Raw genomic sequence first — 14,203 nt, forward strand, 5'->3', positions numbered from 1 at the left:
TTTTTTGTGCGTAATAGGCTCTCCAAACCTGTTTATGTATGATTCATAAATACTTTCCTAACCCTAAATATTCTACAAGATTATATATTTTTAAATCTAACAATTGGTGCTGAAAAAGAGACGAATATGCATGTATTTAAATGGCTTTCTTTCATTGATCCCTAATATTCTGAACCAGTCTCTCCATATAGTCTAATGAGTCTGTCGAGAAAATTCAAATTATTAAAGGTACACCAAATTTAAAGGGATGACTTTAGATAAATGTCCTGAAAACCCTATTGATTGAAAACTCCACAAGAAAATCAGTTGGCCAGCCAGTTGGAGGGATTTCAGCGGTTGAATTAAATGGATTCAGCCCGCGCAAGGGAACCAAGCCTGCAAAGCCTGTTACTCACCTGCATAAGGTACGTCTACCAACTACTGAGAAATGCGTAAGAAAAAGGTGTACATTACATAAATCTGAATCTGCCCCGTGGTCACCACCACACAGTTGCACATACATTTACACCATAAGTGATAATGTGGTTTATTTCAGATGAACACTTCTAGAATAAACTCTGAAAACTTGGTCAACAGCCAAACTTGTCGTCTGTCTACAACTAAAAACACCAATACGGCAGCGAACATAGCATAGCAGGGGGCTCTAAAGGTGTCAGCATGCTTCAGTTAGGCTTTAAAAGACATTCGCTTGAAAAATGAGCAGAAAAAAGCAGCAATAGTACTGTTTGTCCATTTTGAAATGCTGTAGCCAGAATACAGTTCCTCAAAATAGTCAGAATTAATATAAGATAACTCAAGACATCGGTCATTAATTTAGACGTTTTTACCGATCTTAGTCGCGCAGTTTTACGTCTAAGATGTTTGGTGCAGTATTTTTCGACGAAAACGAGTTGTCTCTCGTTGAACTACAACAGACCTTTATTGAAGAATCCCTACTGTTGACCAATCACTGATGAAGGTGCGTAGACTTCGGCTCCGAACTTCTGCTTGCCCCCAGAAAAAATGTGTGCCCGAACAGCCGAAAAAACACTCACTGATGTCCAAAATTAACAAAAACGTCACCAAATGTCATAATAATATATTCACAAACTCTACCGAACTGTTTCGGGTGGGAAGCATGCGACACCTTCAGCCTGGTGGGCTAGGCAACTGTCTACCAACTCAGGCAGGTGGCTGCAATCTAAGCAGGGTAGGAGACTGCAGACCTGCAATGGGGCAGTTAACTTAGGGCCTAGAATGGCAGGGGGGCCCTAAACCTGGCGGGATAGGAAGCTGCACACCTAATAAGGCAGGGGGCTGAGATCCGTGAAGGAGACTGAAAACCTGACTGCAAAGCAAACGTTGGGCTTAGCAAGGTAGGGTGCCTAGGGCCTGAAAGAGCAGCAAACTTAGGGGCTACTAGTGCAGGAGGCTGTGAACCTACAACAGCAGAGGACTGAGGGCCTAGCACTAAGACAGGAGTCCAGGAACCTAAGTCAGAACAGTGTAAACCTGCAACTTGGGCCAGAGACTGAAGACTGGGTACAGCCGGAAACTGAGAGCCTACCAAGAGAGCCTTTTTTCTGCATCAGGGAGACTAGTCATGATCGAGGGAAAGATGAACGGAGCGAAGTACAGAGAGATCCTTGATGAAAACCTGCTTCAGAGCACTCAGGACCTCAGACTGGGGTGAAGGTTCACCTTCCAAAAGGACAACGACCCTAAGCACACTGCCAAGACAACGCAGGAGTGGCTTCGGGACAAGTCTCTAAATGTCCTTGAGTGGCCCAGCCAGAGCCCGCACTTGAACCCGATCAAACATCTCTGGTGAGACCAGAAAATAGCTGTGCAGCGACACTTCCCATCCAACCTGACAGAGGTTGAGAGGATCTGCAGAGAAAAATGGGAGAAACTTCCCCAATACAGGTGTGCCAAGCTTGTAGTATCATACTCAAGAAGACTCGAGATTGTAATCGCTGTGAAAGGTGCTTCAACAAAGTACTGAGTAAAGGGTCTCAATACTTTATATATATAAATGTGATTTCAGTATTTTTATTCTCAATAAACTGGAAAAAATGTTGCTTTGTCATTATGGGGTATTGTGTGTAAATTGTTTTCTCTCAATTTAATCAATTTTAGAATAAAGCTGTAACGTAACAAAATGCAGAAAAAGTCAAGGGGTCTGAATACTCTTTGAATGCACTGTAAATGTAAGTCCATTATAATTTCTACAGTTTAGATTTGTCATTTTTATGTATATCGAGTTCGTTTCTCCCCAACCTAAGAAAATTATATAAAAAATGTTCCCTAGAGTATGCCCTCCTGATCTCTTCTCTTTTACAGGGCAGGTCCTCGTAGTCCCTCAGCAGCTCCCAGTCACTACCTGACCAATGGTTGACTGTGTGATGAGAGAGGTGTGTAAGACCTCGCAGCTCATCTTCTTCTGGGACTCGATGGCTTCGTCCGTGTGTTGTGGGTGGTGACAACAGCCTCATGGCTTTGCAGGGCAGGATAACTCATCTGCCTCCTGGGCGCAGAATTTTATTCTGTTTTGGGCTCAGGATTTAATTATGTTTTGGGTAATGGAACATCTTAACTGTAGCCGAGTCAAAATCCGGCGAAACAAAGGACCATGTTAAAATGTCCATTCAAGTGCGTCCAGTTTGCTGGAATGGCCTTTTCTTTTTTATACATGTGTATTGGTTATAAAGCACTGCCTGGTGTTTTAAGAATATGGGTGAGATCAGATGTAATGTATACTAAAGAGTCTCAATAAATGAAAAGTCCCATTTTGTGTTTATTAAACAAACATTTTTTAAATACACCATATAAAAACCACACTTGCACATCAACTAAAAATCTGCATGACCTTCATAAACTGCATTCATTTACTCATTAAAAGTATTGTGGGAAAAATATTCTGTACTTGAACATCATATATCCCACACAGTGCAAACACTATGAAACAGACCTTTCAGGCTTAGATATCACACGTCTGTCTGGATTCAATATTCTACCCGGGGAATATTCAACACTGAAATTTGCTACTCACTTTATTCCAAATGCATCTGTGGATCTTTTCTGCTGACACCAATTAACATTAATCTTAGTCTTTAATGCAGGGTTTGATCTAAATGTCAGAAACTATTGTGTGGAATGGTTAATTTCTAGGTCAATCCGTGGAATGTTTTTTTTCTGCTGGTGTATCCTCTGAGAACCTCTTCTCGTAGCGCATACAGGCGAACGGCCTTTCTCCCGTATGGACTTATAAGTGCATGTTCAGTTGGTATTGGTGGGAGAACCTCTTCTCACACTAGGGGGTTGTTGTTTTCTCCCCTGTGTGGACCCTCTGGTGCCTCTTCAGGTTGCCAGCCTGGGCAAAGCTCATGTGACACTGGGTACAGCTGAAGGGTTTTACCCCTGTGTGGACTCTCTGGTGCCTCTTCAGGTCACCAGCCTGGGTGAAGCGCATATGACACTGGGTACAGCTGAATGGTTTCTCCCCTGTGTGGACCCTCTGGTGGATCTCCACCTTCTGGGAGCTGCTGAAGCCTTTGTTACAGAACATGCAAAGGAACCGTTTCTCTTTACTATTTCCTGATGTGGCTCCCCCTCCCTGTGCTTTGGCCCTTTGATCCTTTGAGTTCAATACCTGATCGAAAAGGTATTGTGAATCGGAAGATGCCATCGGCGTGGACAGTGGGTCGCAATCCCTGAGCGTGTGTAAAGGGGAGTGGGTTGCGACAGTTAGATTGGTCTCTAAGCTTTTTCTGTAGTCTAAGAAGTCATTGGTGTTGCCCTGTGAGTGTCCTTCTCCAAAGCGAGTCTCATCTGCATTCCATGTCAGAGGAGAGTCACCCTCCACTTTCACAGTCACCTCATCTATGACTATAACCTCCCCTTTCTTATCTAGGGACCCTTCAGAGTATACACTACTACTGTACTGGTTCCAGTCCCCTCTCATTGGATTAGTCTGTGTATCTAAGCCGACAGGCATGTCACCATGTATCATCTCTGTAGCGTATGAACAAGACGGATCATTGCCAATCTGTAACGTGTCTCCTAAGTCCTGATGGGACAGATCCATCCTCGGGCTCGGGTTACCATCAAGTAAATATTCTGAGTGGAGAGCGAGACAGCCCAGTCGCCCCTGACCCATTAAATTCTTGGTGTCGATCCCTGACTTGAGGACGGCATTCAGCGTTCCACCGACCTTCGTGATGCTGCGTCGGGTCTTTGGTGCCGCTGGGGCGGTGGTGGGGTCCTCCGTGGCTACAGGGGGCACTCCAGCCTGGATGTCCTCTCCTTCAGATCTCTCCAGCTTGACCCCAGGACCTGCAGACTGACACAAGAGGGGGGGTTGACGGTATTTTAAAAATGTTATTTAACCTTTATTTAGGTAGGCAAGTCAGTTAAGTACAAATTCTTATTTACAATGATGGCCTACCCCGGCCAAACCCGGGTGACGCTGGGCCAATTGTGCGCCGCCCTATGAGACTCCCAATCATGGCCGGATGTCATTCAGCCTGGATTCGAACCAGGGACTGTAATGACACTTCTTGCACTGAGATGCAGTGCCTTATACCGCTGTGCCACTCGGGAGTAGAATTGGGTAACAATGTGGTAGAGAAGTCACACAAGCTCCCTTATGGCAGATAAATGAGGATGTACATGTAAGCAAGTGAATAGCTGATGGGAGCCTTTCTGAAATGTACTGTAATTTTGATTTAATACTATTACACTAACCTCTATGATGATAACTTGCTGGGTTGAGGTTCCACTCCCCTCATCAACAGTGATTGGTTGGTCATCGCTCCATGTATTGTGTCCTGCTGGCTTCACAAAGCTCATGTGGCCTCCAGTGAGGTGTAATTCACCCAAGAGAGTGATTGGGGGAAAAGAGGTGATTAGGTTAGCTACTGTCAATGTTCAACGCTATATTGCAAGTAATCAGGGGAATTAGGCTATTTCATACTATCCAAAAACTAACCAAGACCCAATTCTGGTTAAACATATGTGGTTAACACAAAGTTACATGTGTAGAGGGTAACGGGGCGACAGGCCACGCAGTCTCATGCAAAATGTACCTCTTGCAATTCCTCTGTATCGGTCGAGGATCTTGACACTACTGAAACGACTGGCGATGGCACGCTCTCGCATTGTCCTTTCTGCGCGCTCCCGTGCAACCTTCTTCAGTTCCAGTAGTTGTAGTTTCCTCCGCAATGCCCTGTTTTCTTTCTGGCTTTGAGTTATTTCCAAACGAAACACTGCATAGTCGTCGTCTACGAGTTTACATATCTCTGCCACGGCTGCATTCGCTAGAACCTCCATAATGGAGGCTATTTGAGTGTGAAAAACCATAGCCATTGTTAGGTAACTTTAGCTACTAGCTAGTTAGCGTTACCTAGATAACATCTATCAACCAAGTCCTGTCTCCAAAGCGAATTAAATAATACCTGGGGTAAGTTTGTGATGCTATGCAGTTAAATGAGTCATATTTTGAGTTGCAGGGTATTAATACACGTCTAAATGACAACAAAAACGCAAACGTGGAAATAGTTTTTGGTCACGGCTTACTTCTGTTTACGTCGTCTTCTTTGAGGTTTTATCGACGGACTACACAAAAATGGTGTATTGTTGCCACCTACTGGGTGTGTTAAAACTGGGAGGTTTTAAAGGGATAGTAAATGCAAAATCAATATTTGTGTAAAATTACCTTTAGCTTCTTTGAAGCTTCTGAAGGCCCATGGTGACAGAATCCACAATAATACATTGTTGTACATATGGCTACAGCCTGGAGTTAGCATATTACAGGGTGTCCACCCACTAAACGCACTGACGTGATGAAATTTCACTTCCTTATGTTATAAAATTTACCAAGACAAATCTGATTATTCTTGTTCTATCTCGCTCAGTTGGGTCTGTAACATATTATATCCGCCATCAATAAAAGACAATACTGTGCAGCAGTCTTCATCGACCTGGCCAAGGCCTTCGAATCTGTCAAGCACCGTATTCTTATCGGCAGACTCAACAGCCTTGGTTTCTCTAATAACTGCCTCGTCTGGTTCACTAACTACTTCTCAGATAGAGTTCAGTGTGTCAACTCGAAGGGCCTGTTGTCCGGACCTCTGGCAGTCTCAGGGTTCAATTCTCGGGCCGATTCTTTTCTCTGTATATATCAATGATGTCGCTCTTGCTGAGAGTGATTCTTTGATCCACCTCTTCTTTGGACACTGTGTTAACAAACCTCCAAACGAGGTTCAATGCCATACAACACTCCTTCCGTGGCCTCCAACTGCTCTTAAATGCAAGTGAAACTAAAAACATGCTCTTCGCCCGATCACTGCCTGCACCCACCCGCCTGACTAGCATCACTACTCTGGACGGTTCTGACTTAGAATATGTGGACAACTATAAATACCTAAGTGTCTGGCTAGACTGTAAACTCTCCTTCCAGACTCACATTAAGCATCTCCAATCCAAAATTAAATCTAGAATCGGCTTCCTATTTCACAACAAAAGCCTCCTTCAACTCATGCTGCCAAACTTACCCTCGTAAAACGGACGATCCTACCGATCCTTGACTTAGGCGATGTCATTTACAAATTAGCCTTCAACACTCTACTCAGAAAATTGGATGCAGTCCATCCGTTTTGTCACCAAAGCCCCATATACTACCCACCACAGCGACCTGTATGTTCTCGTTGGCTGGTCCTCGCTACATATTTGTCGCCAAACCCACTGGCTCCAGGTCATCTATAAGTCTTTTCTAGGTATAGCAGCACCCACGCGCAGCACGGGCTCCAGCAGGTATATTTCACTGGTCATCCCCAAAGCCAACACCTACTTTGGACACCTTTCCTTCCAGTTCTCTGCTGCCAATGACTGGAGCAAATTGCAAAAATCACTGAAGTCGGAGACTTATTTTGTGTGTTCTCTACTTTAACAATTCATCCACAGATACAAGGGGAAACCTAGTTGGTTTCTAGTAATCTCTCCTTGTTCAGTCATCTTCTGTGGATTTTACAGCTGAAGTCAGAAATTTACATACACCTTAGCCAAATACATTTAAACTCAGTTTTTCACAATTCCTGACATTTAATCCTAGTAAAAAATGTCCTGTCTTAGGTCAGTTAGGATCACCACTTCATTTTAAGAATGTGAAATGTCAGAATAATAGTAGAGTGATTTATTTAATATTTTATTTCTTTCATCACATTCCCAGTGGGTCAGAAGTTTACATACACTCAGCTCTGTCCTCCTGGTGTAACTGAGTCAGGTTTGAAGGCCTCCTTGCTCGGCACACGCTTTTTCAGTTCTACCCACAAATTTCCTATAGGGTTGAGTTCAGGGCTTAATGATGGCCACTCCAATACCTTGACTTTGTTGTCCTTAAGCCGTTTTTCCACAACTTTGGAAGTATGCTTGGGGTCATTGTCCATTTGGAAGACCCATTTGCGACCAAGCTTTAACTTCCTGACTGATGTCTTGCAATGTTGCTTCAATATATCCACAATTTTCCATCCTCATGATGCCATCTATTTTGTGAAGTGCACCAGTCCCTCGTGCAGCAAAGCACCCCAAAGCATGAAATTTGGCTTGTCACCAAAAGCACTCACAAACTTCTACAGATGCACAATCGAGAGCATCCTGTCGGGCTGTATCACCGCCTGGAACGGCAACTGCTCCGCCCACAACCGTAAGGCTCTCCAGAGGGTAGTGAGGTCTGCACAACGCATCACCGGGGGCAAACTACCTGCCCTCCAGGACACCTACACCACCCGATGTCACAGGAAGGCCATAAAGATCATCAAGGACAACAACCACCCGAGCCACTGCCTGTTCACCCCGCTATCATCCAGAAGGCGAGGTCAGTACAGGTGCATCAAAGCTGGGACCGAGAGACTGAAAAACAGCTTCTATCTCAAGGCCATCAGACTGTTAAACAGCCACCACTAACATTGAGTGGCTGCTGCCAACACACTGACTCAACTCCAGCCACTTTAATAATGGGAATTGATGGGAAATGATGTAAAATATATCACTAGCCACTTTAAACAATGCTACCTAATATAATGTTTACATACCCTACATTATTGATCTCATATGTATACATATATACTGTACTCTATATCATCTACTGCATCATTATGTAATACATGTATCACTAGCCACTTTAACTATGCCACTCTGTTTACATACTCATCTCATATGTATATACTGCACTCAATACCATCTACTGTATCTTGCCTATGCCGCTCTGTACCATCACTCATTCATATATCTTTATGTACATATTCTTTATCCCCTTACACTTGTCTATAAGGTAGTAGTCTTGGAATTGTTAGCTAGATTACTTGTTGGTTATTACTGCATTGTCGGAACTAGAAGCACAAGCATTTCGCTACACTCGCACAAACATCTGCTAACCATGTGTATGTGACAAATACAATTTGATTTGATGCTGCCACCTCTGTGCTTCACGGTTGGGATGCTGTTCTTCGGCTTGCAAGCCTCCCCCTTTTTCCTCCTAAGATAACGATGGTCATTATGGCCTAACAGTTCTATTTTTGTTGCAAGATCGAATCCCTGAGCTGACAAGGTAAAACATCTGTTGTTCTGCCCCTGAACAAGGCAGTTAACCCACTGTTCCTAGGCCGTCATTGAAAATAATAATTTGTTCTTAACTGACTTGCCTTGTTAAATAAAGGTAAATAAAATAATATAGGATTTGTTTTACTGTGGATATACTTTTTTAACTGTTTCCTCCAGCATTTTCACAATTTTCTGGAATTTTCCAAGCTGTTTAAAGGCACAGTCAACTCAGTGTATGTAAACTTCTGACCCACTGAAATAATCTGTCTGTAAACAATTGTAGGAAAAATTACTTGTGTCATGTACAAAGTAGATGTCCTAACCGACTTGCCAAAACTATAGTTTGATAATAACAAGACATTTGTGGAGTGGTTGAAAAACAAGTTTTAATGACTCCAACCGAAGTGTATGTAAACTTCCGACTTAAACTGTATCTTACTCACTAACTTTAAGCGTCAGCTGTCAAAGCAGCTTACCGATCGCTGCAGCTGTACACATCCCATCTGTAAATAGCCCATCCAACCAACTACCTACCTCATCCCCATATTTGTTTTTCTGCTCTTTTGCACACCAGTATTTCTACTTGCACATCCTCATCTGCACACTTATCACTCCAGTGTAAATTGCTAAATTGTAATTACTTTGCCACTATTGGCCTATTTATTGCCTTACCTCCTTACTTCATTTGCACACACTGTATACATATTTTTCTATTGTGTTATTGACTGTATGTTTGTTTATCCCATGTGTAACTCTGTGTTGTTTTTTGTCGCACTGCTTTGCTTTATCTTGGCCAGGTCGCAGTTGTAAATGAGAACTTTTTCTCAGCTGGTCTACCTGGTTAAATAAAGATGAAATAAAATAAATAAAAAATGTACATTTCGGAAACGTAAAACGTCCGATAATAAACAGCACGCTCTGTTGACAGCAGGGCCGCTTCTTGCAGTGACTTTTGAGGAATTAACATGACACAAGCTGAATTTATTGTGAAAAGCGTTTACTAAAATGAGAAAATAATGTCTCAAAATTGATATCTATCTTACCTCTATATTGTTTTATGTCCTTCGGATTTGAAAAGAAAGAAATTCAGTCCTTTGGATTCTAAAAGAAAGAATTCAATAGGTGAGCCTGTCAGTTTGTCACAATTCTTCATAGCATCCAGCCTAGCTGACACAATGCTATTTTCAAGATATTTGTAGCTTTTTTTTTCTCTGGCCTCCATTGATTTAGTCACCCTAATCTTGGCCATTTTACAAGGGTAAAAGCTCCAATAACTTTTAAAAAGATTACAATAGAGAAATTAGGTTTGGACCATTGGTTTTCTTAGAGTACACAATTATCACAACACAGAGGATGTAATATGGCATTTTCCCCCTAGATTGGCTTTCCTGTTGATTTTACCCACGCACTGCTACTGCAATTCAGGAAGTGATTCTAATTTTTAAAAATGTAACCTTTTGTCATGAGTAGCTTCTCCATCAGTTTATTAATTAGTCTGTATATAAAGGATCTCACAGGATAGCACACATATCACAGCTGTACTTGGTTTGAGAGACACTCCACATAAAAAAAAGAAGGACAGACAAACTCTTCTCCTTCATGTCATTTACCACACAATTCATTCCTCAGTAGAGCAATGTCGACTTCTTCCAAGACTCCAAAAATGACTCATTTTGACAGGTGGCACATCAATGCAAGACACATTATATTCATAAATTTGGTTGAGACACGCCTTTTCTGATCAGCAGAAACACACTACATGGAAACGGATTCACCAAGTCTGGCATAGGCCTACATTTGTTTTTCCAAAAACCACAGGAATATCAGATAAAATGGGATATGATTAGAACTAGACATTTTCCACAATTTTTTCTCCTTTTCCCATTCTTTTGGACAAAAATCCACTCATCCTTTTTTCAAACGCCATCCGATTCAAGTTCCACATCCGCTTCCACCTTGTCGCCTAGCCGCACCCACTTCTGTTTACACTGAAGAGAAAGTATCTTATTGGTTGGCGTCATAGCTCAAAGGGTGTAATTAAATGAACAAGTTATTGACGCTGTTCTTTGAAATAAGGTACTGCTTATTACATTACACATCAAATCTCCTATGATCAGTATCTTTCAAGCTGAGCGCAGACTTGTTTAGCAAGAATGGAGTAGAAAATAATAATTACTTTAATCCATCTACATCACCTCAGTAAGGTCAATATTAAACTGTCCTTTATTCTAGCCTAGTCTCTCTAAAAACAGGTACACAAGCCTATTTTAAATGACAAGTTAACTACATAATTCATAAAACCTTGTTAATTACCCTCTTACCCAAAGACACTTCACATGATAACTATAATACAGTGGGGCAAAAAGTATTTAGTCAGCCACCAATTGTGCAAGTTCTCCCACTTAAAAAGATGAGGCCTGTAGTTTATCATAGGTACACGTCAACTATGACAGACAAAATGAGAAAAAAAATCCAGAAAATTACATTGTAGAATTTTTAATGAATTTATTTGCAAATTATGGTGGAAAATAAGTATTTGGTCAATAACAAGAGTTTATCTCAATACTTTGTTACATACCCTTTGTTGGCAATGACAGAGGTCAAATGATTTCTGTAAGTCTTCACAAGGTTCACACACACTGTTGCTGGTATTTTGGCCCATTCCTCCATGCAGATCTCCTCTAGAGCAGTGATGTTTTGGGGCTGTTGCTGGGCAACATGAACTTTCAACTCCCTCCAAAGATTTTCTATGGGGTTGAGATCTGGAGACTGGCTAGGCCACTCCAGGACCTTAATGCTTCTTACGAAGCCACTCTTTCGTTGCCCGGACGGTGTGTTTGGGATCATTGTCATGCTGAAAGACCCAGCCACGTTTCATCTTCAATGCCCTTGCTGATGGAAGCAGGTTTTCACTCAAAATCTCACGATACATGGCTCCATTCATTCTTTCCTTTACACGGATCAGTCGTCCTGGCCCCTTGCAGAAAAACAGCCTCAAAGCATGATGTTTCCACCCCCATGCTTCACAGTAGGTATGGTGTTCTTTGGATGCAACTCAGCATTCTTTGCCCTCCAAACACGACGAGTTGAGTTTTTACCAAAAAGTTATATTTTGGATTCATCCATATGACATTCTCCCAATCTTCTTCTGGATCATCCAAATGCTCTCTAGCAAACTTCAGACGGGCCTGGACATGTACTGGCTTAAGCAGGGGGACACGTCTGGCACTGCAGGATTTGAGTCCCTGGCGGCGTAGTGTGTTACTGATGGTAGGCTTTGTTACTTTGGTCCCAGCTCTCTGCAGGTCATTCACTAGGTCCCCCCGTGTGGTTCTGGGATTTTTGCTCACCGTTCTTGTGATCATTTTCACCCATGGGGTGAAATCTTGCGTGGAGCCCCAGATCGAGGGAGATTATCAGTGGTCTTGTATGTCTTCCATTTCCTAATAATTGCTCCCACAGTTGATTTCTTCAAACCAAGCTGCTTACCTATTGTAGATTCAGTCTTCCCAGCCTGGTGCAGGTCTACAATTTTGTTTCTGGTGTGCTTTGGCAGCTCTTTGGTCTTGGCCATAGTGGAGTTTGGAGTGTGACTGTTTGAGGTTGTGGACAGGTGTCTTTTATACTGATAACAAGTTCAAACAGGTGCCATTAATACAGTTAACGAGTGGAGGACAGAGGGGCCTCTTAAAGAAGAAGTTACAGGTCTGTGAGAGCCAGAAATCTTGCTTGTTTGTAGGTGACCAAATAATTATTTTCCACCATAATTTGCAAATAATTCTTTAAAAATCCTACAATGTGATTTTCTGGAGAAAAAAAATCTCATTTTGTCTGTCATAGTTGAAGTGTACCTATGATGAAAATTACAGGCCTCTCTCATCTTTTTAAGTGGGAGAACTTGCACAATTGGTGGCTGACTAAATACTTTTTTCCCCCATTGTATGTCAGCTAAAGAATGGTTCCCAGATATCCTCTGTGTACATCTGAAGACAAACTGCTACGATTTCTCCCCATTGTGGACACTCCTATGTCTGATAATGTTACTCAGTTTGCACTTGAAGGGCTTATCCTTAGTGTGAACGGTCTGGTGCTTCTTCACATGGTTCACCTCAGCAAAGTGCTTTACACACGTGGGGCAGGCATACGGCTTGTCGGTGTCCGTCCTAAGGCTCGACCTCCCATGATGTGACCCAATGACATCAGAGGAGGTAGAAGCAGGAGCCACGCTCAGGTGGTTAGTCTTTGAGCTCCCTCCTTGACCTCTAGTCATTGTTTGGGTGTTGTTGGCATTGTGTGCTTGCGTGTTATAGGCTAGGTACCTCTTGTGGTGAATGCCCATCCTGACCCTGTCTGTATTGGTGGGGTAACTGAGGAAGGCTAGGCCCAGGCCTTGTATGAACCCAGTCACCAGGCATTAGACGGGACCCTGAAAGAGAAGACATACTTTATTTGTTTTCGACTTTTATTAAAGTGACAAATTCTGTATCACTCACTATACACTATACTTTGTCCGTGTGCATTTTCTGCTGGTGTATCCTGAGGTAGCTCCTCTCCGAGAAACTCTTTCCCCAGTGCGTACAGGCCTTTCCCCTGTGTGGACCTTCAGGTGTATCTTCAGATGGTGCTGATGGGAGAACCTCTTCTCACACTGGGGGCAGCTGTAAGGCTTCTCCCCTGTGTGGACCCTCTGGTGCCTCTTCAGGTTGGACAATTGGGAGAAACTGGCCCGGCAAAGATGACAGCTGAACGGTTTCTCCCCTGTGTGCATCCTCTGGTGGATCTCCACCTGTTTGGGGAAACTGAAGGCTTTCCCACAGAATGAACACGGGAAGCGCTTCTCTTTGCCACCAGATCTGCTGATAGCGTCTCTACTACTGTCATTTGTCAATGGGCTTGTGTAGCCTTTTAGTGTTGAGGCACTGGCATTGTCTGAGGTCTGGTTTAACATTAGGAGAGTGTGAGGAGGATGAAGGCCAGGGAGAGTCTGTGTTGTTGCAGGGTCCATGTTCCAGTTTATAGATCCTATAGAAGGCAGGCTGAAGGCAGCACCTGTTAGGGGGTTAACCTGAGATGCCATCAGTCTCTCTGAATCACAACTATAGGAGCAGGACGGAGCATCGCTAGCAGAGTCTGTGTCTGTCCTCTTCTGCCGCATACGGACACCTCCCCGTCCCTGCAGACCAAATCTACCCCTCGCCCTGGTCTCAGCCAGTCTGTTGTCATGGCGACTAAATTTGGTTGTTGTTTTGTGTTCGACTGTCTGTTTCTGGTTGTGGTTAAAGGTGTTGTTCCCCACTCCAGACTTGAGGACGCTGTCCCATCCACTGACCTCCACTATGTCACCTCTGGTCCTGGACTGGTCAGTGATGTTGTCCCCTGGGTCCTTGGCTGCACCAGTCTGGGAATCCAAGATGGCCACATAGTCTCCACTACCAGCCTCCAGCCAACCACCTGCAAGAAGAGGTTACAAAATAGACTTTACAAACATGGCAGAGAATTCTACATATGCAGTTTTTTTTGTCATTTACCCGGAGAAGTTCATACAATATGTGTGCTTTTGTATGTAAACATAAGTTGTATTGATTTCATGAATGAATGAAGAAAAATATAAAATAATAGCCAGGTG

General features: G+C 43.0%; 2 protein-coding genes across 4 annotated transcripts in view; both read right to left on the bottom strand.

Moving 5' to 3' along the window:
* Positions 1-2,752: 2,752 nt before the first annotated feature.
* Positions 2,753-7,610, bottom strand: LOC135561870 (zinc finger protein 583-like). The gene is made up of 3 exons (XM_065004011.1): positions 5,067-7,610; positions 4,726-4,835; positions 2,753-4,321 (listed from the first exon to the last, which is right to left on the bottom strand). Exons 1-3 carry the CDS (start codon positions 5,344-5,346, stop codon positions 3,293-3,295), a joined length of 1,419 nt encoding a protein of 472 aa, XP_064860083.1. The 5' UTR covers positions 5,347-7,610; the 3' UTR covers positions 2,753-3,292.
* Positions 7,611-7,866: 256 nt separating this feature from the next.
* LOC115145744 (uncharacterized) overlaps positions 7,867-14,203 on the bottom strand; it is a 34,960-nt gene continuing 28,623 nt past the window's right edge. The window contains exons 6-8 of one of the 3 annotated variants that reach the window (XR_010459712.1): positions 13,083-14,028; positions 12,897-13,003; positions 7,867-9,678 (exon numbers count right to left, since the gene is read on the bottom strand). Coding sequence is in view for 1 of the 3 variants with exons in the window: in XM_065004008.1 (XP_064860080.1) it covers positions 12,982-13,003; positions 13,083-14,028 (968 nt within the window). In the remaining 2 variants the exon portion in view is untranslated. Of the gene's footprint in view, positions 9,679-10,044; positions 13,004-13,082; positions 14,029-14,203 lie in introns of those variants that run through there. The other 2 variants (XR_010459711.1, XM_065004008.1) reach the window with 2 other exon arrangements.

The sequence above is a fragment of the Oncorhynchus nerka genome, linkage group LG18 (genome assembly GCF_034236695.1).
Source record: "Oncorhynchus nerka isolate Pitt River linkage group LG18, Oner_Uvic_2.0, whole genome shotgun sequence".
Taxonomy (NCBI): domain Eukaryota; kingdom Metazoa; phylum Chordata; class Actinopteri; order Salmoniformes; family Salmonidae; genus Oncorhynchus; species Oncorhynchus nerka.

Excerpts from the sequence above, each read along its gene's own strand:
- LOC135561870 (XM_065004011.1), bottom strand. The coding sequence starts at position 5,346 with ATGGCTATGGTTTTTCACACTCAAATAGCCTCCATTATGGAGGTTCTA. Across the intron at positions 4,836-5,066 it reads ATACAGAGGAATTGCAAGAG|GCCACATGAGCTTTGTGAAG; the intron begins GTACATTTTGCA and ends ACCTCACTGGAG. Across the intron at positions 4,322-4,725 it reads AGCAAGTTATCATCATAGAG|TCTGCAGGTCCTGGGGTCAA; the intron begins GTTAGTGTAATA and ends CTCTTGTGTCAG.